General features: G+C 45.6%; 1 protein-coding gene across 1 annotated transcript in view; it reads right to left on the reverse strand.

Annotated features, from left to right (window-relative positions):
* Window positions 1-24,329, reverse strand: part of LOC115137765 (membrane-associated phosphatidylinositol transfer protein 3-like) — a 153,871-nt gene that overhangs the window by 122,383 nt on the left and 7,159 nt on the right. The window contains exon 2 of the mRNA XM_065024447.1: window positions 10,211-10,306. Coding sequence (XP_064880519.1) covers window positions 10,211-10,306 — 96 coding nt within the window. The remainder of the gene's footprint in view (window positions 1-10,210; window positions 10,307-24,329) is intronic.

Here is a 24,329-nt window from a genome sequence, read left to right on the forward strand (position 1 = left end):
GTGTAGCGCAGCGGTCTAAGGCACTACATCTCAGTGCTAGAGGCGTCACTACAACACTACAGACACCCTGGTTCGAATCCAAGCTGTATCACAACCGGCCGTGATTGGGAGACCCATATAGCGGCTCACAATTGGCCTACAATTGGCCCTGTAAGGGGGATGGGTTATCTTGGCATAGCATGGGTCAAGAGACAACAAACAATAACATAGAAAACCAGTGGCATGGTGTCTGTTAGCTGTGTTTCAATTTCAAGTAAACTATCGAAATATAGAGAGTCGCACACTCCATATATAAACTCCCAGTCATTTATTTGGTATTTACCAACGTTTTGAAGAAGGCACAGTGATGCAGAAACGTTGGTAAATACCCCAAAAATTACTGGGAGTTTATATATAGAGTGTGCGACTCTCTTTATTTTGACAGTTTACTTGAAATTTAAACACAGCCAACAGACACCATGCCACTGGTTTAATTGTTTGTTATCTCTTGACCCGTGCTATGGTCAAGAGTAGAGGTCGATCGATTAATCGGAATGACCGATTAATTAGGGCCGATTTCAAGTTTTGCCGATTTTTTAACATTTTTTTTACACCTTTATTTAATCTTTATTTAACTAGGCAAGTCAGTTAAGAACACATTCTTATTTTCAATGACGGCCTAGGAACGGTGGGTTAACTGCCTCGTTCAGGGGCAGAACGACAGGTTTTCACCTTGTCAGCTCGGGGGATCCAGTCTTGCAACTTTACAGTTAACTAGTCCTTGTGCACTCCACTCCTGTTACGCAAATGCAGTGAGCCAAGGTAAGTTGCTAGCTAGCATTAAACTTATCTTATAAAAACAATCAATCATAATCACTAGTTAACTACACATGGTTGATGATATTACTAGATATTATCTAGCATGTCCTGCGTTGCATATAATCTGACTGAGCATACAAGCATACATGTATCTAAGTATCTGACTGAGCAGTGGTAGGCAGAAGCAGGCGCGTAAACATTCATTCAAACAGCACTTTCGTGTGTTTTGCCAGCAGCTCAAGCATTGCCCTGCTTATGACTTCAAGCTTATCAACTCCCGAGATGAGGCTGGTGTAACCGAAGTGAAATGGCTAGCTAGTTAGTGCGCGCTAATAGCATTTCAAACGTCACTTGCTCTGAGCCTTTGGTTGTTTCCCTTGCTCTGCATGGGTAACGCTGCTTTGAGGGTGGCTGTTGTCGATGTGTTCCTGGTTCGAGCCCAGGTAGGGGCGAGGAGAAGGACGGAAGCTATACTGTTACACTGGCAACACTAAAGTGCCTATAAGAACATCCAATAGTCAAAGGTTAATGAAATACAAATGGTATAGAGGGAAATAGTTCTATAATTCCAATAATAACTACAACCTAAAACTTCTTACCTGGGAATATTGAAGACTCATGTTAAAAGGAACCACCAGCTTTCATATGTTCTCATGTTCTGAGCAAGGAACTTAAACGTTAGCTTTTTTAAATGGCACTTTTACTTTCCCCTCCAACACTTTGTTTTTGCATTATTTAAACCAAATTGAACATGTTTCATTAAACCCAGGCCCTGCATGTCCCCAGGCACCCTCATTTGTTGACTTCTGTGATCGAAAAAGCCTTGGTTTCATGCATGTCAACATCAGAAGCCTCCTCCCTAAGTTTGTTTTACTCACTGCTTTAGCACACTCTGCTAACCCTGATGTCCTTGCCGTGTCTGAATCCTGGCTCAGGAAGGCCACCAAAAATTCAGAGATTTCCATACCCAACTATAACATCTTCCGTCAAGATAGAACTGCCAAAGGGGGAGGAGTTGCAGTCTACTGCAGAGATAGCCTGCAAAGTAATGTCATACTTTCCAGGTCCATACCCAAACAGTTCGAACTACTAATTCTGAAAATTACTCTCTCCAGAAATAAGTCTCTCACTGTTGCCGCCTGCTACCGACCCCCCTCAGCTCCCAGCTGTGCCCTGGACACCATTTGTGAATTGATTGCCCCCCATCTAGCTTCAGAGTTTGTTCTGTTAGGTGACCTAAACTGGGATATGCTTAACACCCCGGCAGTCCTACAATCTAAGCTAGATGCCCTCAATCTCACACAAATCATCAAGGAACCCACCAGGTACAACCCTAACTCTGTAAGCAAGGGCACCCTCATAGACGTCATCCTGACCAACTGGCCCTCCAAATACACCTCCGCTGTCTTCAACCAGGATCTCAGCGATCACTGCCTCATTGCCTGTATCCGCTACGGTGCCGCAGTCAAACGACCACCCCTCATCACTGTCAAACGCTCCCTAAAACAATTCTGTGAGCAGGCCTTTCTAATCGACCTGGCCCGGGTATCCTGGAAGGACATTGACCTCATCCCGTCAGTTGAGGATGCCTGGTCATTCTTTAAGAGTAACTTCCTCACCATTTTAGATAAGCATGCTCCGTTCAAAAAATGCAGAACTAAGAACATATACAGCCCTTGGTTCACTCCAGACCTGACTGCCCTCGACCAGCACAAAAACATCCTGTGCACATCCGACTGCAATAGCATCGAATAGTCCCCGCGATATGCAGCTGTTCAGGGAAGTCAGGAACCAATACACGCAGTCAGTCAGGAAAGCTAAGGCCAGCTTCTTCAGGCAGAAGTTTGCATCCTGTAGCTCCAACTCCAAAAAGTTCTGGGACACTGTGAAGTCCATGGAGAACAAGAGCACCTCCTCCCAGCTGCCCACTGCACTGAGGCTAGGGAACACGGTCACCACCGATAAATCCATGATTATCGAAAACTTCAACAAGCATTTCTCAACGGCTGGCCATGCCTTCCGACTGGCTACTCCTACCTCTGCCAACAGCTCCGCCCCCCCCCCCCCCCGCAGCTCCTCGCCCAAGCCTTTCCAGGTTCTCCTTTACCCAAATCCAGATAGAAGATGTTCTGAAAGAGCTGCAAAAACCTGGACCCGTATAAATCAGCTAGGCTTGACAATCTGGACCCTCTATTTCTGAAACTATCCGCCGCCATTGTCGCAACCCCTATTACCAGCCTGTTCAACCTCTCTTTCATATCGTCTGAGATCCCCAAGGATTGGAAAGCTGCCGTAGTCATCCCCCTCTTCAAAGGGGGAGACACCCTGGACCCAAACTGTTACAGACCTATATCCATCCTGCCCTGCCTATCTAAGGTCTTCGAAAGCCAAGTCAACAAAAAGGTCACTGACCATCTCGAATCCCACCGTACCTTCTCCGCTATGCAATCTGGTTTCCGAGCCGGTCACGGGTGCACCTCAGCCACACTCAAGGTACTAAACGATATCATAACCGCCATCGATAAAAGACAGTACTGTGCAGCCGTCTTCATCGACCTTGCCAAGGCTTTCGACTCTGTCAATCACCATATTCTTATCGGCAGACTCAGTAGCCTCGGTTTTTCGGATGACTGCCTTGCCTGGTTCACCAATTACTTTGCAGACAGAGTTCAGTGTGTCAAATCGGAGGGCATGCTGTCCGGTCCTCTGGCAGTCTCTATGGGGGTGCCACAGGGTTCAATTCTCGGGCCGACTCTTTTCTCTGTATATATCAATGATGTTGCTCTTGCTGCGGGCGATTCCCTGATCCACCTCTACGCAGACGACACCATTCTATATACTTTCGGCCCGTCATTGGACACTGTGCTATGTAACCTCCAAACGAGCTTCAATGCCATACAACACTCCTTCCGTGGCCTCCAACTGCTCTTAAACGCTAGTAAAACCAAATGCATGCTTTTCAACCGATCACTGCCTGCACCCGCATGCCCGACTAGCATCACCACCCTGGATGGCTCCGACCTTGAATATGTGGACACCTATAAGTACCTAGGTGTCTGGCTAGACTGCAAACTCTCCTTCCAGACTCATATCAAACATCTCCAATCGAAAATCAAATCAAGAGTCGGCTTTCTATTCCGCAACAAAGCCTCCTTCACTCACGCTGCCAAGCTTACCCTAGTAAAACTGACTATCCTACCGATCCTCGACTTCGGCGATGTCATCTACAAAATTGCTTCCAACACTCTACTCAGCAAACTGGATGCAGTTTATCACAGTGCCATCCGTTTTGTCACTAAAGCACCTTATACTACCCACCACTGCGACTTGTACGCTCTAGTCGGCTGGCCCTCGCTACATATTCGTCGCCAGACCCACTGGCTCCAGGTCATCTACAAGGCCATGCTAGGTAAAGCTCCGCCTTATCTCAGTTCACTGGTCACGATGGCAACACCCATCCGTAGCACGCGCTCCAGCAGGTGTATCTCACTGATCATCCCTAAAGCCAACACCTCATTCGGCCGCCTTTCGTTCCAGTACTCTGCTGCCTGTGACTGGAACGAATTGCAAAAATCACTGAAGTTGGAGACTTTTATCTCCCTCACCAACTTCAAACATCAGCTATCTGAGCAGCTAACCGATCGCTGCAGCTGTACATAGTCTATTGGTAAATAGCCCACCCATTTTCACCTACCTCATCCCCACAGTTTTTATTTATTTACTTTTCTGCTCTTTTGCACACCAATATCTCTACCTGTACATGATCATTTATCACTCCAGTGTTAATCTGCAATATTGTAATTATTCGCCTACCTCATGCCTTTTGCACACATTGTATATAGACTCCCCTTTTTTTCTACTGTGTTATTGACTTGTTAATTGTTTACTCCATGTGTAACTCTGTGTTGTCTGTTCACACTGCTATGCTTTATCTTGGCCAGGTCGCAGTTGCAAATGAGAACTTGTTCTCAACTAGCCTACCTGGTTAAATAAAGGTGAAATAAAAATAAATTTTAAAAATTATTTATTTGAGGCTAAATTGATTTTATTGATGTATTATATTAAGTTAAAATAAGTGTTCATTCAGTATTGTTGTAATTGTCATTATTACCATTTTTTTGTATTTTTAAATCGTCTGATTAATCGGTATCGGCTTTTCTGGTCACCCAATAATCGGTATCGGCGCTGAAAAATCATAATCGGTCGACCTCTAGTCAAGAGACTGTTAGTCAGCGTTTCCCCTTTGCCAAGATAACCCATCCACCTGGAATGGAGAGCACTCACTCAGAATAATGGGAGATTTTCATAGCTTGTGAAATATACAGAGTCATTGGTAAAAGGAGGTGGGGGTTGTATGGAGATATAAGTTGTCTGGTGTGCATCTCTCTATCGATCAGAGCGAAGTCTATTACTCCAATCCATCTTCATAAAGCTGAGAGCCAAGCACAGAGCCTTGGTTGATTCCTTTAGATACATTAAAGGGATGAGGTGAGACCTAGTGAGTATGAACAGCACGTTAAGTCAAAACAGTGCCAGACACAGCCACGCTGATGCAAAGCATTACCTGGGAGAATCCACATTCTATTGAAGGTATATCAAATGAGACAGCCCCATAATAATGTATGTATATTATAGGACAAGTTGATTTACACTATCTTGATTTGACATACTCTAACGATGAGGAACGATGAGGTCCAGTTAAGTTTGAGGGCTTTAAACCATTATAATCAGACACAATTGGACCTCCTCATTCAGTCTGAAACCTCTAGATCTGAGATAGGTTTGTTATACAAACAGAGTATGATTGTTTCAGTTTTCTAGAGGCTGTCATGAATATTCCTACAGGACCTTGGTGGAGCCCACTTGCGTTAATTTACCACTGGGTAGAATGGAAAGAATGATATGAATGCCAGATGAACACATAGCCACTAAGGAGCAGCCAAACACCTCCAGAAGAGAGCCGGCCAGGCAGCCTCTTCAATGAGTTCACAGCTGTGCACCAAATGGCACCCTATTCCCTACATAGTGCACTACTTCTGACCAGAGCCATATGAGCCCTGGTCAAAAGTAGTGCACTATATAGTCAATAGGGTGCCATTTTTGACATAACCTATGGGTCGTCTCTTTAGCATAGCAGAGAAGATATTTCTGACAGTTTAATACAATCTCATGGTTTTACTGGCCTGGAGCTTTATGATGTGGGTGATGGTATTAATCATCCAGGAGCTCATCGTGATGGCTTAGGTGGTGTAATCCAGTACACTCCCACTCCCCCTCTCTCTTACTCACTCACACCCTCTTCATTTCACTCTCAAACATTCTCTTCCCCCATTTCTCTCTCTCTCTCTCTCTCTCTCTCTCTCTCCTCTTTCTCTCTGCCTGTCTTTTACTCCCTCCCTCCCTCTTCATTTCTCTCTCTCTCCCTCTCCCTAAAAGTAGTACTATGTCAGGAGAAAACAAGTTGTCCTGACATTTAGAAGTACCTGAACAATACCAAATTACATGCTCCAAAGAATAAAACTTTTAGAGCCATCCATCCCTCCTGTTAACAGCACCATTTTATTAGATTGCTCTGGTTTCTTTTTTAAAGATTGCATCCCCAAGAGGGCTTCTCTACATCTACATTCTCCAGGTCACCAGAGACTTTTTTTCCTCATGAATATGCTATACTGATAACGCTGTTATGAACATAAAATATGTTTCAAAATTGTTTTCTGCGTAAGAGGTTCCATTTTTTTCATTGATTGAGATAGGGAAGCTTTCATGTAAGCTTGAAAGGTTTTTCCTGTCACACTTTGTGGCCACGAAGTTATTCCAATATTATGCATCAATCAAAGACTACCGGACGAGGCGCGATTGGTGAGCCGCAATGCTGCAAAGCACAGACCAATCAAAAGACTATAATGACATCCAGAGATGAAAAGCCTCGGAGAACAACTGGCTGGCACTTTTCCCAATTCAGCTAACAGCGGGCGCTAACATCTGGACTTTTCATTTAAATCCCCTGTTGTGTGGTGTGCCAGAAACCCCTAATTACATATGAATGAGAAATGTGTCTCATGAAAGATTGATGTGGAAACACGCAGGTAAATGAGTGTTGCCAGTTCATTCTGCAACTACAATAACATCATACTCATTCTGTTTGCAGAGGGGAAGGGACAACACATTTCAATAATGCACTGTGAGCGGAGCTTTGTTCAATAACATCATACTCATTCTGTTTGCAGAGGGGAAGGGACACAACACATTTCAATAATGCACTGTGAGCGGAGCTTTGTTCAATAACATCATACTCATTCTGTTTGCAGAGGGGAAGGGACAACACATTTCAATAATGCACTGTGAGCGGAGCTTTGTTCAATAACATCATACTCATTCTGTTTGCAGAGGGGAAGGGACAACACATTTCAATAATGCACTGTGAGCGGAGCTTTGTTCAATAACATCATACTCATTCTGTTTGCAGAGGGGAAGGGACACAACACATTTCAATAATGCACTGTGAGCGGAGCTTTGTTCAAAAACTATCATACTTCCCATGTAGACAATAATAAATACTGTGTCACTGAAAAAATACCCCCCATAATGATGAGAGAAAAAATTGCTTCAAAATACATATTGGTCCATTTGATCTGGTGCCATTTTCCAAATGGAGCCCCCCCCCCTTCCCTCTTCCCACTGTTTCCTCTCCATGTTTTGCAGTAATTAAGCGTCTCTCTAAGCATGGGTATTTCATGCTGCAGTGAGAAATAGTGGCGGGAGAGATATGGGGATGCCAGGGTAAATCTGTTCCACTTTATAAGCCATGCTATCTTTACCTTGGTGACTCTGCCTGTCAGATGGAATATATTCTCAGCCATCTCTGCTCTGTGACACCGCACAGTGATAAGGGATGCACAGCACGTCTCAAACATGACAACCAAATATGTGTGGAGATGTGTGGGTGTGTATAAACGGGTATGTGTGTATGTATACAAGCTGTGTACTCAAGTGCACTATTCATTATCGTCAGATTTGTTCATAGTTTGCCCGTGAATTTTGTTTAATTAGACAGGGTGAATTCACACCGCTTAGGTGATAACACACACACACACACAACACACACACACACAACACACACACACACAACACAGAGACACACACAGAGACACACACACATACAGAGACACACACACACACAAAACACACAACACACACACACACACACCAACACACACATAGCCACACACGCACACACACAAACACACACACAGACACACACACACACATAGACACCCCCAGACACACACACACCCTTGCACACACATAGGCCTTCACAGACACACATGTGAAAAGTCAGTATAAATAAGCAGGCCATTAATCACGTTACCAGTCAAAACAAACATGTGATGTAGGTTGCAGCAGACACAACATTTGTTTCTGCAACCACTGGCATTCATTAAAACTTCCACTCTCAGCAGGGGAGAACTGGGGCAAGAGAGAGGAAGACTAGGGGTTAGATATGGGCCGTGAGAAGTAGAACTAACCAGCTTAAACCTGCTAAATCATGCTACCACTATTCCCTAAACGACAGATATAACCATATGAGTGATTGATCAAAAACACGACATGCACGAGGATGCATTTCCCTGGCTGTTATATCAACATGCAGGCGATGGCCCATACCACTGATGTGATGCCTTGGTGGTCCATGTGTGTGTGTGTTAATGTGTGTGTGTGTTATGCTCTATGAGGATTTCCCTCCCTGGAAAGTCTCTCCCCTCCACAGCGCTTCTAATCCTTCACACTTTTAACTACCACCTCTAATGATGATTATCTGCTTAATCACAGGGCTATTCTTAGACTACAGACACAGCAGATGGAGACTGCCAGGATGACCTCACTGCTAGAAATACCCTCTGTGCTTTAGAAATGATAAAGAAAGCAAAAGGAGCACTGATTAAATTTGGCCCTAGCGTTTCCACATGAAGTATAGAGAGGGTTGTGGGTCACATCCAGGAGAGGATTTATCTTCCTCGGGTTCAATGTATGCATCCCAAATGGCACCCTGTTCCCTATATAGTGCACTACTTTTGACCAGAGCCCTATTTGCCCTGGTCCAAAAGTAGTGCACTACACACTACCGTTCAAACGTTTGGGGTCACTTAGAGAAGTCCTTTTTTTTTTTGAAGACAACCACATTTTTTTGTCCATTAAAATAACATCAAATTGATCAGAAATACAGTGTAGACATTGTTCATGTTGTAAATGACTATTGTACCTGGCAGCTTCATTAAATGGTACCCGCAAAACACCAGTCTCAATGTCAACAGTGAAGAGGCGACTCCGGGATGCTGGCATTCTAGGCAGAGTTCCTCTGTCCAGTGCCTGTGTTCTTTTGCCCATCTTAATCTTTTATTTTTATTGGCCAGTCTGAGATATGGCTTTTTCTTTGCAACTCTGCCTAGAAGACCAGCATCCTGGAGTCGCCTCTTCACTGTTGACGTTGAGACTGATGTTTTGCGGGTACTATTTAATGAAGCTGCCAGTTGAGGACTCGTGAGGTGTCTGTTTCTCAATCTAGACACTCTAATGTACTTGTCCTCTTGCTCAGTTGTGCACCGGGGCCTCCCACTCCTCTTTATATTCTGGTTAGGGCCAGTTTGCGCTGTTATGTGAAGGGAGTAGTACACAGCATTGTATGAGATCTTCAGTTTCTTGGCAATTTCTTGCATGGAATAGTCTTCATTTCTCAGAACAAGAATAGACTGACGAGTTTCAGAAGAAAGTTATTTGTTTCTGGCCATTTTGAGCCTGTAATTGAACCCACAAATGCTGATGTTCCAGATTCTCAACTAGTCTAAAGGTGCCCAGTTTGATTGCTTCTTTAATCAGGACAACAGTTTTCAGCTGTGCTAACATAATTGCAAAAGGGTTTTCTAATGATCAATTAGCCTTTTAAAATGATCAACTTGGATTAGCTAACACAACGTGCCATTGGAACACAGGAGTGATGGTTGCTGATAATGGGCCTCTGTATGTCTCTATCTTCCCACCGGGGGTCTAGCATTAGCAATCAGCCTCTCTTCTAACCTGGAGATAGACCTTCTCTCCAATCAAAACAGCAATCATGGACCCACGCAATAGCTCCCCTGACCACATCCCAAAGCGCATGCAAATTCCCTGATGAATTATTTCCCCTTTCACTGTTCAAAATACATGTAAAAAAAAATGTCCATGTCAGGAACCCTGAAGATATATCAGCCTGGGAGGCATATAAGCCTGGCCTGACCCATGTGATGAGATAAGGCACTTTTCAGTGTGCTCACGAAGGAAGAGAGATAAGGGGAAGATGAGAGAGGGAGAAACACAGGAAAGAGAGAGAGTTGAACTAAGCTCTCTGGGTGTTATCAAAGGAAAATATGAAACTAACCTCTGGCATCGAAAAACTCCTCATCTGAGCTGTCAATGGACTCCTGTGCAATGTCCTGCATCCGCCAGTGGGAGATACTGTGCTTGCGGGAAGCGGCTGAGAGGTAGAAAGAGAAAAACACGTCAATTTCTACTTCAGGAGAAACATCTATGTATGTCATCATGTCATTATTCAGAGTATTCAAGGTCAAATTCATTACGTGAATCTATATTTTTTTCCTTTCAGCTTCAAGTGCATTGTCTGTCTATAAAAGGCAGTAGAATAATTGCATTGGCTTTTAGGGCCTTGGGCAGAGAGGCTCTATTGGTCTCCAATGTCACAGAGCACAAATCAAGCAAACCAGAGCCCTAGATTGAGAAATGTAAGGAGGCACATATAAATAAATATAAGGCTCTGAAGCTAACCAATTGAGCTCAGAGGTTAGCCAGCTAATCTTATCTATGAACCATGGAACATTGGAGATGAAGGCTCCATATCTAGGTAGACTACTGTCCCTCAGATCTAGGTAGACTACTGTCCCAACACCCATTACCTGAGATATTGAATCAATCTTTAGTACTACACAGGAGGGTTTGGCCAGGGAGTTCCTCAAATTCCCATTCTTCAGGACTAGAACGAGGGAGTATTTAGAGAGATCCCTCAAGCTCTGCTCCTCTAAGATCAGTGTTAATAAACTAATGCCAGATAAAGGCAATAACGTTAATTATAAATGACTTTCAGACAACCAATGAGTCTTCCTTTAAGTGCTATTGAATTGAAACAAAATCAATAACAAGTCAAAGTGACCAAGCAAATTGTTCCCTTGTTCTAACCTCCAGAGAACTGCAATTGGAGAGAGAAAAATATCACCTAATTGAGTTGTGGGCTTTCCCGTCCCTACACACAGAGAGCCCGTGTCTGAGAATCTAAGATCCTTTACTCCACAACAACACCAGAATGCTTGTGTTTGATCTCAGCTCATTTCATCCCTCTATCCCTTCCTCCATTATCCACTTCCAGAGGCATTTGGAAAGTGCCATACTGCATGTCGAAACGCTGAGTTCATGGCTTCCATTACACCATGCCACTTTCTCTGCCCTCACTGTTTTCACTCTCTTCATCTCTTTATTTCTCTCCTACGGCTCTGCTTCTCCTCATCGCTACACAGGAAATAATTTGCTTTTAATTTCTTACATGACTCCATCAGTTCAAATGTTTTCACTATTAATATCTCATTGAGGGATGGGTGTCTCAACCTTTGGAGTTCTCAATTAGAATCATGAAATGGAGAATAGGATAGTCCACGAACAGCAGATGTGTTACAAGGCTTTGCTCAACCTCAGCCTGGGGTAGGCCAGCACCGTTCAGGAGAGAACCCTGGTATTTCTGTTTGCTTTTTGCACTGTCTATGCCCCCTACACACTCACGCATACTGACACGCCAAAACACACACACACAAACACCCACTTCATCACACACACACAATATGCACATTCATTTATACTGACTCTACTGTACACACACACACTCACATTCAATCATCATATAGGCTGCTGCTACACTGTTTATCATACATCCTGATGCCTAGTCACCTTACCCTCTACATATCTACCTCCATCACTCCTGTATCCCTGCACATTGTAAATATAGTACTGGAACTGACTGACCTTGTATATAGATGACTTAATTTATTGTGTTGCTCTTATTTCTTATTTCTATGTCTTGTGTGTTTTTGTTCTACCTTATGTTATTTTTACTATGACATTGTTATTGAATACTGCATTGTTGAGTTTAGAGCTGGCAAGAAAAGCATTTCACTGTACTTGTGCACGTGACTTTAAAACTTGAAACTAACCAGATCCTAACTAACACACTGATTCATGGGTTCACCCTGGTTAATTTCATTGGACTAGATGTGATTACAACCAAGTGTATGGAGACACACCATATGGCCCTGGTCAAAAGTAGTGCACAATATAGGGAAGATGGTGCCAAACAGGGACATTAACCAATCACCTGAAATCTCTATGCTATTCTGTAATGAGTGATTACCTTTAAATCCAATTTCTCAATACATTCAATAGCTCATTTGCACATTCAATATACACTACCATTCAAAGGTTTGGGGTCACTTAGGCATGTCCTTGTTTTTGAAAGAAAAGCACATTTGTTGTCCATTAAAATAACATCAAATTGATCAAAAATAAAGTGTAGACATTGTTCATGTTGTAAATGACTACTGTAGCTGGAAACTGATGATTTTTAATGGAATATCTACATAGGTGTACAGAGGCCCATTATCAGCAACCATCACTCCTGTGTTCCAATGGCACGTTGTGTTAGCTAATCCAAGTTCATCATTTTAAAAGGCTAGTTGATCATTAGAAAACCCTTTTGCAATTATGTTAGCACAGCTGAAAACTGTTGTCCTGATTAAAGAAGCAATCAAACTGGCCGCCTTTAGACTAGTTGAGAATCTGGAACATCAGCATTTGTGGGTTCAATTACAGGCTCAAAATGGCCAGAAACAAAGACCTTTCTTCTGAAACTCGTCAGTCTATTCTTGTTCTGAGAAATGAAGGCTATTCCATGCGAGAAATTATCAAGAAACTGAAGATCTCGTACAATGCTGTGTACTACCCCCTTCACATAACAGCGCAAACTGTCTCTAACCAGAATATAAAGAGGAGTGGGAGGCCCCGGTACACACCTGAGCAAGAGGACAAGTACATTAGAGTGTCTAGATTGAGAAACAGACGCCTCACAAGTCCTCAACTGGCATCTTCATTAAATAGTACCCGTAAAACCCCAGTCTCAACGTCAACAGTGAAGTGGCGATTCCGGGATGCTGGCATTCTAGGCAGAGTTCCTCTGTCCAGCGTCTGTGTTCTTTTGCCCATCTTAATCTTTTATTTTTATTGGCCAGTCTGGGATATGGCATTTTCTTAGCAACTCTGCCTAGAAGGCCAGCATCCCGGGGTCGCCTCTTCACTGTTGACGTTGAGATGGTTGTTTTGCGGGTACTATTTAATGAAGCTGCCAGTTGAGGACTTGTGAGGCATCTGTATGAAAAAGAATTGGCATTTAAACAGGATTTGGAGCATGCTAAAATCAAGCTGCAACAAGAGCGGCTAGAGTTGGTTAGGGAAGGAAAGCTCTAAGGGGAGAGTTTGCTCTGGGAAGGTGACCCAGATTTACTTGGGGGTCGCTCCTCTCTCGGTCATGCCCTGGACTCATTTGATATTGTTGGAAACTTACAGTTGTTGCCAAAATGTAATGAGAAGGACCCTGAGACGTTATTTTAATTGGAGCTTGTTGCTGACAGGCTCTCTCGAATGTCTACGTGACTGTCACGCCCTGACCATAGAGAGCTTTTTATTCTCTAGGTCGAGGTGCGACTAGGGTGGGTCATCTAGGTGATTATATTTCTATGTTGGCCTGGTATGGTTCCCAATCAGAGGCAGCTCTTTATCGTTGTCTCTGATTGTGGATCATATTTAGGCAGCCAATACCCCTTTGTGCTTTGTGGGATCTTGACTATGTATAGTTGCCTGTGAGCACGATTGTAGCTTCAAGTTTCGTTTAGCGATTTATTGTTTTCTTTGAGTTTCACTTCAAAATAAAGAGGATGGAACCATACCACGCTGCATCTTGGTCCACTCATTCAGACGACCGTGACAGAAGATCCAACCACAAACGGACCAAGCAGCGTGGCCAGGAGGAGCAGACATCCTGGACATGGGAGGATATCTTGGACGGTAAGGTATCCTGGACGTGGGAGGAGATTCTGGCTGGAAAGGATCGCCTTCCATGGGAGCAGACGGAGTTTCACTTCAAAATAAAGAGGATGGAACCATACGACGCTGCATCTTGGTCCACTCATTCAGACGATCGTGACAGTGACTGACTGTTGTTAATTTAGTTTGGTATTGTCCTGTTCTGTCGCTCCTGTTTGTTCCCTTCTGGTCTTGTTTTCTTCTTTCCTCTTAAAGGTTGCTTCCAGTGCGCAAAGGTTGCTGAGGTCTTGGGGAGGACAAGGTTGGCTGGGGAAAGTGGAAGTGTGAACACGTACCTCCTAATGGATTTGGGACGCAGATCAGGGTCATTTGGGATGCAGAGCAGTGTCACTTGGGACACAGACTGGGTCATTTGGGATGCAAGGCAGTGTCACTTGGGATGCAGAGCAGGGTCATTTGGGACACAGGCTGCGTCATTTGGGATGTAGGGCAGGGTCATTTGGGATGCAGAGCAGAGTCATTTGGGATGCAGAGCAGGGTCATTTGGGATGCAGAGCAGAGTCATTTGGGATGCAGAGCAGGGTCATTTGGGATGCAGGGCAGGGTCATTTGGGATGCAGAGCAGGGTTATTTGGGATGCAGGGCAGGGTCATTTGGGATGCAGAGCAGGGTCATTTGGGACATAGAATGCGTCATTTGGGATGCAGGGCAGAGTCATTTGGGATGCAAGGCAGGGTCATTTGGGATGCAGAGGAGAGTCATTTGGGATGCAGGGCAGGGTCATTTGGGATGCAGAGCAGGGTCATTTGGGATGCAGGGCAGGGTCATTTGGGATGCAGAGCAGGGTCATTTGGGATGCAGAGCAGAGTCACTTGGGATGCAGAGCAGGGTCATTTGGGAAGAAGGGCAGGGTCATTTGGGATGCAGGGCAGGGTCATTTGGGATGCAGGGCAGGGTCATTTGGGAAGAAGGGCAGGGTCATTTGGGATGCAGGGCAGGGTCATTTGGGATGCAGAAGGGTCATTTGGGATGCGGAGCAGGGTCATTTGGGATGCAGGGCAGGGTCATTTGGGATGCAGAGCAGGGTCATTTGGGATGCAGAGCAGGGTCATTTGGGATGCAGAGCAGGGTCATTTGGGACATAGAATGCGTCATTTGGGATGCAGAGCTGAGTCATTTGGGATGCAAGGCAGGGTCATTTGGGACACAGGCTGGGTCATTTGGGACACAGGTCAGTATTATTTGTTGTTTGTGTGATTGGTGTGGTGTTCAACAAGGATCCCGGTTTATGGACCAGAAATCCAACATGGATGGGTAACCTAAGATGTTTCACTTTTTTGCTCTGAGGACGCACATCAAGAATGACAGGGAGGAGAAATTGCTCAAGTAGTTTTTAAACAAAAGAAATAGCCAAAAGAGTGGCATTATTAAGTTTAAGTAGGCGATGAAGTAATCAAACAGCCATCTTAAATCACTATAAACATATTCCCTTATAGATAAGTAAGCACCAGAATCTTTGGTCAATATTGAAGTCATTTTGAAGATATTTAAGAGAGACTAATATGGGAGTGATAAAAACCCTTCCTCTAAAATCTCTCCCTCTCTCCCTACCTCTCCCTCTCTCCTACTCGCCGAGCCGCCAGCCAGCCAGCCAGCTAGCTAGCCAGCTTCTGGCTCCCGGTTAGGTAAATAGGCAGCACTCGCCAACCCAGTGCACCCTCATGACAAACGGCCATTAAATTCTAATTAACACTACTTTGCATACTTGAATAAATAACTGAGGTCAGGGGCTGAATGCATTATCACAAGCCTGAGTTTGGCAGCACTGCCGAATAGAGGCCAAACCTAAGATTTCACTTATGGCACATAAGATTGTAACATTAGATGATACTCGTCAGTTATTGGAAAATGACAAATGTCTTCATGGCTTAAATATTCCATGGACAATAGGGCTATTTGAGGGCTTACTACATGAGGTTGCAAAATATACATAAATAATACATGGAAACAATCATTGTGAAAACTTATCAAAAAGGTAACACTTAAACTGAAATGTGTTTGGCATTGCAATTTGTCAGTAGAGAGTTAGCCAGGCATATCTATAATTTATCTGGCAAAAATGAATGTAGTGACTAAATTAGCAAACATGAGGGGTTGTGAAACTAACTGAGCTCTCCCTCTGAGGAATGAGGAAGAGCGAGAGAGAGAAAGGCCTACAGCAGCACCTAGATCTTCTGCACAGATTCTGTCAGACAGTAAATCTCAGTAAGACAAAAATAATGGTGTTCCAAAAAAGGTCCAGTTGCCAGGACCACGAATACAAATTCCACCTAGACACCGTTGCCCTAGAGCACACAAAAAACTATACATACCTCGGCCTAAACATCAGCGCTACAGGTAATTTCCACAAAGCTGTGAACAAGCTGAGAGACAAGGCAAGAAGGACCTTCTATGCCATCAAAAGGAACATCAAATTTGACATACCAATTAGGATCTGGCTAAAAATACTTGAATCAGTTATAGAACCCACTGCCCTTTATGGTTGTGAGATCTGGAGTCCGCTCACCAAGCAAGAATTCACAAAATGGGACAAACACCAAATTGAAATTCTCCATGCAGAATTCTGCAAAAATATCCTCAGTGAGCAACGTAAAACACCAAATAATGCAAGCAGAGCAGAGTTAGGCCAACACCCGCTACTTATCAAAATCCATAAAAGAGAGGTTAAATCCTACAACCACCTAAAAGGAAGCGATTTTCAAACCTTGGATAACAAAGCCATCACCTACAGAGAAATTAACCTGGAGAAGAGCCCCCTAAGCAAGCTGGTCCTGGTCCAGGACAGCAACACAATTAGACCCAATCAAATCATGAGAAAACAAAAAGATAATTAGAATTTACAATCAAACTGAGCCAACTAGAATGCTATTTGGCCCTAAACAAAGAGTCCACAGTGGCAGAGTACCTGACTACTGTGACTGACCCAAAATTAAGGAAATCTTTGACTCAGTGAGCATAGCCTTGCTGTTGAGAAAGGCTGCCGAAGGCAGACCTGGCTCTCAAGAGGAGACAGGCTATGAGGTGAAAACTGAGCTGCACTTCCTAACCTCCTGCCAAATGTATGACCATATTTGTTGACATATTTCCCTCAGATTACACAGACCCACAAAGAATTCTAACAAGAAAAGGGTAACCAGTGAAGAACAAACACCATTGTAAACACAACCCATAATTATATATTTTTATTTTCCGTTTTGTACTTTAACTATTTGCACATCATTACAACACTGTATATAGACATAATATGAGATTTGAAATGTCTTTATTCTTTTTGAACTTTTGTTAGTGTAATATTTACTGTTATTTTTTTATTGTTTCTATTTCACTTGCTTAGGCAATGTAAACATATGTCTCCCATGAAAATAGAGCCCTTAAATTGAAATTGAGAATTGAGAGAGCGAGAGTGAGTGTGTATCTGCTGTCTGTCACTGCCTCCTCTCATACAGGGCTATTTTTAGCTCTGTGCTGAATCCCAATCATTGTGCAAATTAGGAAGGACACAATCATTTGGGCAGAAACTGAAAAACCTGATTGGAGTTGGCCAATTTGAGACTAATTCAAGTTACATGTTACAGCAACTGCACATAAATAAATAATCTATACTAAATGAGGACATGATTCCAGCTCCAGGAATGAAGATAATTACAATACAAAGATTTTTATAACATCAATTGATCAGCTGCAAGAGGTGCGCCGGCCATAGCCGACAACACCCAAAGCTTGCCTAATGTTGATGGTCATAAGCACCGCAGTGCAGGGTCTTTTAATGGTCATTTACTTTCCTTGAGTCTTAGTTTCAAATGTAGTCCAAACTTAAAATAAAGAATAACGAGTCTGCATTTTCTTCCTTGTTTCAGTCACCTATCAGCCAGTCAGGTGGCAGCTGGTAGCTGTTTCAGAAACTGAAAACAATCATTGGTCTTGAGTATTATTCTGCAGCAGTCAATTTGGATCTTATCCATAAGCAGAGTTCATTATGTTTAGTATGCTTGAAAAGGAACGGAACTCAGACCATTACAGGTACAATGCCAGCCGAAGCCATTAATGCAGAAAACAATGTTGTCTAGGGAATGTGTTTGTCTGGGTTATTGATTGCACTGCATACTTTTTCAAATGACTTCTGAGGACAAGGCTGCTTGTCTGCTCAACCCTCATACTGTATCTGTGATAATCACCATCTCTCCTCTTTAACGTTCACTTTAATAGTGAATTGGTTTTTCTGAGTAGTGTTACAAACAGGAATCACAGATGACAAGGACTGTCTGTTGTCTCTGTGCTTATTTGTCTGCAGACTGACAAAAGCCTTTGAGATCCAGACATTATAATCAAATGAAAATGTAAACAATTCAACAGTGACCAGATCAATTTACAATATCACTTTTGAAACACAATACATTTCGCCTATCAAAGAAAATTCCACCCAAAATGCATGCAGAGCACACAAAGAGATTGGTACAAAGCTCTCCCTCGCCCTCCATTTGGCAAATCTGACCAAAATTCTATCCTCCTGATTCCTGCTTACAAGCAAAAACTAAAGCAGGAAGCACCAGTGACTCGGTGAATAAAAAAGTGGTCAGATGAAGCAGATGCTAAGCTGCAGGACTGTTTTGCTAGCACAGACTGGAATATGTTCCGGAATTCTTCCGATGGCATTGAGGAGTACACCACATCAGTCACTGGCTTCATCAATAAGTGCATCGGTGACGTCGTCCCCACAGCGACTGTACGTACTGTACATACCCCAACCAGAAGCCATGGATTACAGGCAACATCCACACTGAGCTAAAGGGTAGACCTGCCGCTTTCAAGGAGCAGGACTATAACCCAGAAATGTATAAGAAATCCCGCTATAGCCCTCCAACGAACCATCAAACAGGAAAAGCATCAATACAGGACTAAGATCGAATCGTACTACACCGGCTCCGACACTCGTCGGATGTGGCAGGGCTTGAAAACTATTACAGACTACAAAGGGAAGCACAGCCGAGAGCTGCCCAGTGACACAAGCCTACCAGACGAGCCAAATTACTTCTATGTTCGCTTCAAGGCAAGTAACACTGAAACATGCATGAGAGCATCAGCTGTTCTGGACGACTGTGTGATCACACTCTCCGCAGCCGATGTGTGTAAGACCTTTAAACAGGTCAACATTCACAAGGCCGCAGGGCCAGACGGATTACAAGAGAGTGTACTGCGAGCATGCACTGGCCAACTGGCAAGTGTCTTCACTGAAATTTTCATCCTCTCCCTGTCTGAGTCTTGAATACCAACATGTTTCAAGCAGACCACCATAGTGCCTGTGCCCAAGAACACTAAGGTAACCTGCCTAAATGACTACAGACCCGTAAGCACTCACGTCTGTAGCCATGAAGTTCTTTGAAAGGCTGGTCATGGCTCACATCAACACCATCATCCCAAAAACCCTAGACCCACTCCAATTTGCATACCACCTCAACAGATCCACAGATGATGCCATCTCTACTGCACTCCACAGTGCCTTTTCCCACCTGGACAAAAGGAACACCTATGTGAGAATGCTATTCATAGACTACAGCTCAGCGTTCAACACCATAATGCCCTTAAAGCCCATCACTAAGGTAAGGACCCTGGGACTGAACAACTCCCTCTGCAACTGGATCCTGGAATTCCTGACGGGCAGCCCCCACATGGTAAGGGTAGGTAACAACACATCCGCCACGCTGATCCTCAACACGGGGGGCCCTCAGGGGTACGCGCTCAGTCCCCTCCTGTACTCCCTGTTCACTCATGACTGCAGGACCAGGCACGACTCCAACACCAGTATTAAGTTTGATGATGACACAACAGTGGTAGGCACGATCACCGACAACGACAAGACAGCCTATAGGGAGGAGGTCAGAGACCTGACCATGTGGTGCAAGCACAACAACCTCTCCCTCAACATGATCAAGACAAAGGAGATGATTGTGGAGAAGAGGAACGAGTGGAAAAGAGGACCAAGCACGCCTCCATTCTCATCGACGGAGCTGTAGTGGAGCAGGTTGAGAGCTTCAAGTTCCTTGGCGTCCACATCACCAACAAACTAACATGGCAAGCGGTACCGAAGCACCAAGTCTAGGTCCAAGAGGCTTCAAAACAGCTTCTACCCCCAAGCCATAAGACTCCTGAACATCGAATCAAATGGATACTTTTTTTTACGCTGCTGCTACTCTCTGTTATTATCCATGCAGTCACTTTAATAACTCTACCTACATGCACATATTACCTCGACTAACCGGTGCCCTCCCACATTGACTCTGTACCGGTACCCCCTATTTATAGCCTCGCTATTGTTATTTTACTGCTGCTATTTTATTATTTCTTACTTTTATTTCTTACTTTTTTTTGGGTATTTTTCTTAAACTGCATTGTTGGTTAAGGGCTTGTGAGTAAGCATTCACTGTGAGGTCTACACCTGCTGTATTGGGCACATGTGACAAATAACATCTGATTTGATTTGAAAAAGTATCTTTGGGTATTAGTTTAATTTGCCCATCGTTGATATTGTCTTAAAAAATGTTGCAATCATGTTTTGAAGATATATGACTTTCAAAATACAGAAAAACAGCAAAATGCATCATAACGGCTGTATTTATGTATTTTGAAAGTTATATAGAGTTGAAGTCGGAGGTTTACACACACCTTAGCCAAATACATTTTACACTCAGTTTTTCACAATTCCTGACATTTAATCCTAGTAAAAATTCCCTGCTTTTTCAGTTCTACCCATACATTTTCTATAAGATTGAGCTCAGGGCTTTGTGATGGCCACTCCAATACCTTGACTTTGTTGTCCTTAAGACATTTTGCCATAACTTTGGAAGTTTGCTTGGGGTCGTTGTCCATTTGGAAGACCCATTAGCAACCAAACTTTAACTGACTGATGTCTTGAGATGTTGCTTCAATATATCCACATAATTTCCCCTCATGATGCCATCTAGGCTGGGATCCATTCCGTTGTCCTGGGTGGAAGGCAGAACACAGGATCCGCTTCGGGAAAGTCATTTTCCTGGTGGTACTGATGGTGAGTTGCTCTTATATTCAGTAGTTCTTCCCGACTGTATGTAATGAAACCTAAGATTACCTGGGGTACCAATGTAAGAAATAACACGTAAAAAAGCAAAAAAACTGCATAGTTTCCTAGGAACGCGAAGTGAGGCGGCCATCTCTGTCAGCGCAGGATGTATGTTGTATGTCGGCCCCGGATGCATGTTGGATGTCGGCGCCGGATGCATGTTGGATGTCGGCGCAGGATGCATGTTGGATGTCGGCCCCGGATGCATGTTGGATGTAGGCGCAGGATGTATGTTGTATGTCGGCCCCGGATGCATGTTGGATGTCGGCCCCGGATGCATGTTGGATGTAGGCGCAGGATGTATGTTGTATGTCGGCCCCGGATGCATGTTGGATGTCGGCGCCGGATGCATGTTGGATGTCGGCGCCGGATGCATGTTGGATGTCGGCCCCAGATGCATGTTGGATGTCGGCGCAGGATGCATGTTGGATGTCGGCGCCGAATGCATGTCGGATGTCGGCGCAGGATGCATGTTGGATGTCGGCGCAGGATGCATGTTGGATGTCGGTGCCGGATGTATGTTGGATGTCGGCGCCAGATGCATGTTGGATGTCGGCCCCGGATGCATGTTGGATGTCGGCGCCAGATGCATGTTGGATGTCGGCCCCAGATGCATGTTGGATGTCGGCGCAGGATGCATGTTGGATGTCGGCGCAGGATGCATGTTGGATGTCGGTGCCGGATGCATGTTGGATGTCGGCGCAGGATGCATGTTGGATTTCGGCACCGGATGGATGTTGTATGTCGGCCCCGGATGCATGTTGGATGTCGGCGCAGGATGCATGTTGGATGTCGGCGCCGGATGCATGTTGGATGTCGGCGCAGGATGCATGTTGGATGTCGGCCCCGGATGCATGTTGGATGTCGGCGCAGGATGCATGTTGGATGTCGGCGCAGGATGCATGTTGGGTGTCGGTGCCGGATGTATGTTGGATGTCGGCGCCAGATGCATGTTGGATGTCGGCCCCGGATGCATGTTGGATGTCGGCGCCAGATGCATGTTGGATGTCGGCCCCGGATGCATGTTGGATTTCGGCGTCGGATGCATGTTGGATGTCGGCGCCGGATGCATGTTGGATGTCGGCGCAGGATGTATGTTGTATGTCGGCCCCGGATGCATGTTGGATTTCGGCGCCGGATGCATGTTGGATGTCGGCGCAGGATGTATGTTGTATGTCGGCCCCGGATGCATGTTGGATGTCGGCGCCAGATGCATGTTGGATGTCGGCGCAGGATGCATGTTGGATGTCGGCGCCAGATGCATGTTGGATGTCGGCGCAGGATGCATGTTGGATGTCGGCGCAGGATGCATGTTGGATGTCGGCGCCAGATGCATGTTGGATGTCGGCGCAGGATGTATGTTGTATGTCGGCGCAGGATGCATGTTGGATTTCGGCGCCGGATGGATGTTGTATGTCGGCCCCGGATGCATGTTGGATGTCGGCGCAGGATGCATGTTGGATGTCGGCCCCGGATGCATGTTGGATGTCGGCGCCGGATGCATGTTGGATGTCGGCGCAGGATGCATGTTGGATGTCGGCCCCGGATGCATGTTGGATGTCGGCGCAGGATGCATGTTGGATGTCGGCGCAGGATGCATGTTGGATGTCGGCGCAGGATGCTTGTTGGATGTCGGTGCCGGATGTATGTTGGATGTCGGCGCCAGATGCATGTTGGATGTCGGCGCCAGATACATGTTGGATGTCGGCGCAGGATGTATGTGGTATGTCGGCCCTGGATGCATGTTGGATGTCGGCGCAGGATGCATGTTGGATGTCGGCCCCGGATGCATGTTGGATGTTGGCGCCGGATGCATGTTGGATGTCGGCGCAGGATGCACGTTGGATGTCGGCGCAGGATGCATGTTGGATGTCGGCCCCGGATGCATGTTGGATGTCGGCGCCGGATGCATGTTGGATGTCGGCGCAGGATGCATGTTGGATGTCGGCCCCGGATGCATGTTGGATGTCGGCGCAGGATGCATGTTGGATGTCGGCGCCGGATGCATGTTGATGTCGGCGCAGGATGCATGTTGTATGTCGGCGCCGGATGCATGTTGATGTCGGCGCAGGATGCATGTTGATGTCGGCCCCGGATGCATGTTGGATTTCGGCGCCGGATGCATGTTGGATGTCGGCGCCGGATGCATGTTGGATGTCGGCGCAGGATGTATGTTGTATGTCGGCCCCGGATGCATGTTGTATGTCGGCGCCAGATGCATGTTGGATGTCGGCCCCCGATGCATGTTGGATGTCGGCGCAGGATGCATGTTGGATGTCCCCAGATGCAGATGGATGTTGGATGTTGGTCGGCGCAGGATGCATGTTGGATGTCGGCGCAGGATGCATGTTGGATGTCGGCCCCGGATGCATGTTGGATGTCGGCGCAGGATGCATGTTGGATGTCGGCGCAGGATGCACGTTGGATTTCGGCACCGGATGCATGTTGGATGTCGGCGCAGGATGTATGTTGGATGTCGGCCCCGGATGCATGTTGGATGTCGGCGCCAGATGCATGTTGGATGTCGGCGCCAGATGCATGTTGTATGTCGGCGCAGGATGCATGTTGGATTTCGGCGCCGGATGCAGGTTGGATGTCGGCGCAGGATGCATGTTGCATGTCGGCGCCAGATGCATGTTGGATGTCGGCGCAGGATGTATGTGGTATGTCGGCCCTGGATGCATGTTGGATGTCGGCGCAGGATGCATGTTGGATGTCGGCGCAGGATGCATGTTGGATGTCGGCCCCGGATGCATGTTGGATGTAGGCGCAGGATGTATGTTGCATGTCGGCCCCGGATGCATGTTGGATGTCGGCCCCGGATGCATGTTGGATGTAGGCGCAGGATGTATGTTGTATGTCGGCCCCGGATGCATGTTGGATGTCGGCGCCGGATGCATGTTGGATGTCGGCGCCAGATGCATGTTGGATGTCGGCCCCGGATGCATGTTGGATGTCGGCGCCGGATGCATGTTGGATGTCGGCGCCAGATGCATGTTGGATGTCGGCGCAGGATGCATGTTGGATGTCGGCCCCGGATGCATGTTGGATGTCGGCGCAGGATGCATGTTGGATGTCGGCGCAGGATGCATGTTGGATGTCGGCGCAGGATGCATGTTGGATGTCGGTGCCGGATGTATGTTGGATGTCGGCGCCAGATGCATGTTGGATGTCGGCCCCGGATGCATGTTGGATTTCGGCGCCGGATGCATGTTGGATGTCGGCGCAGGATGTATGTTGTATGTCGGCC

Source organism: Oncorhynchus nerka, linkage group LG11 (assembly GCF_034236695.1).
Source record: "Oncorhynchus nerka isolate Pitt River linkage group LG11, Oner_Uvic_2.0, whole genome shotgun sequence".
Classification (NCBI taxonomy): domain Eukaryota; kingdom Metazoa; phylum Chordata; class Actinopteri; order Salmoniformes; family Salmonidae; genus Oncorhynchus; species Oncorhynchus nerka.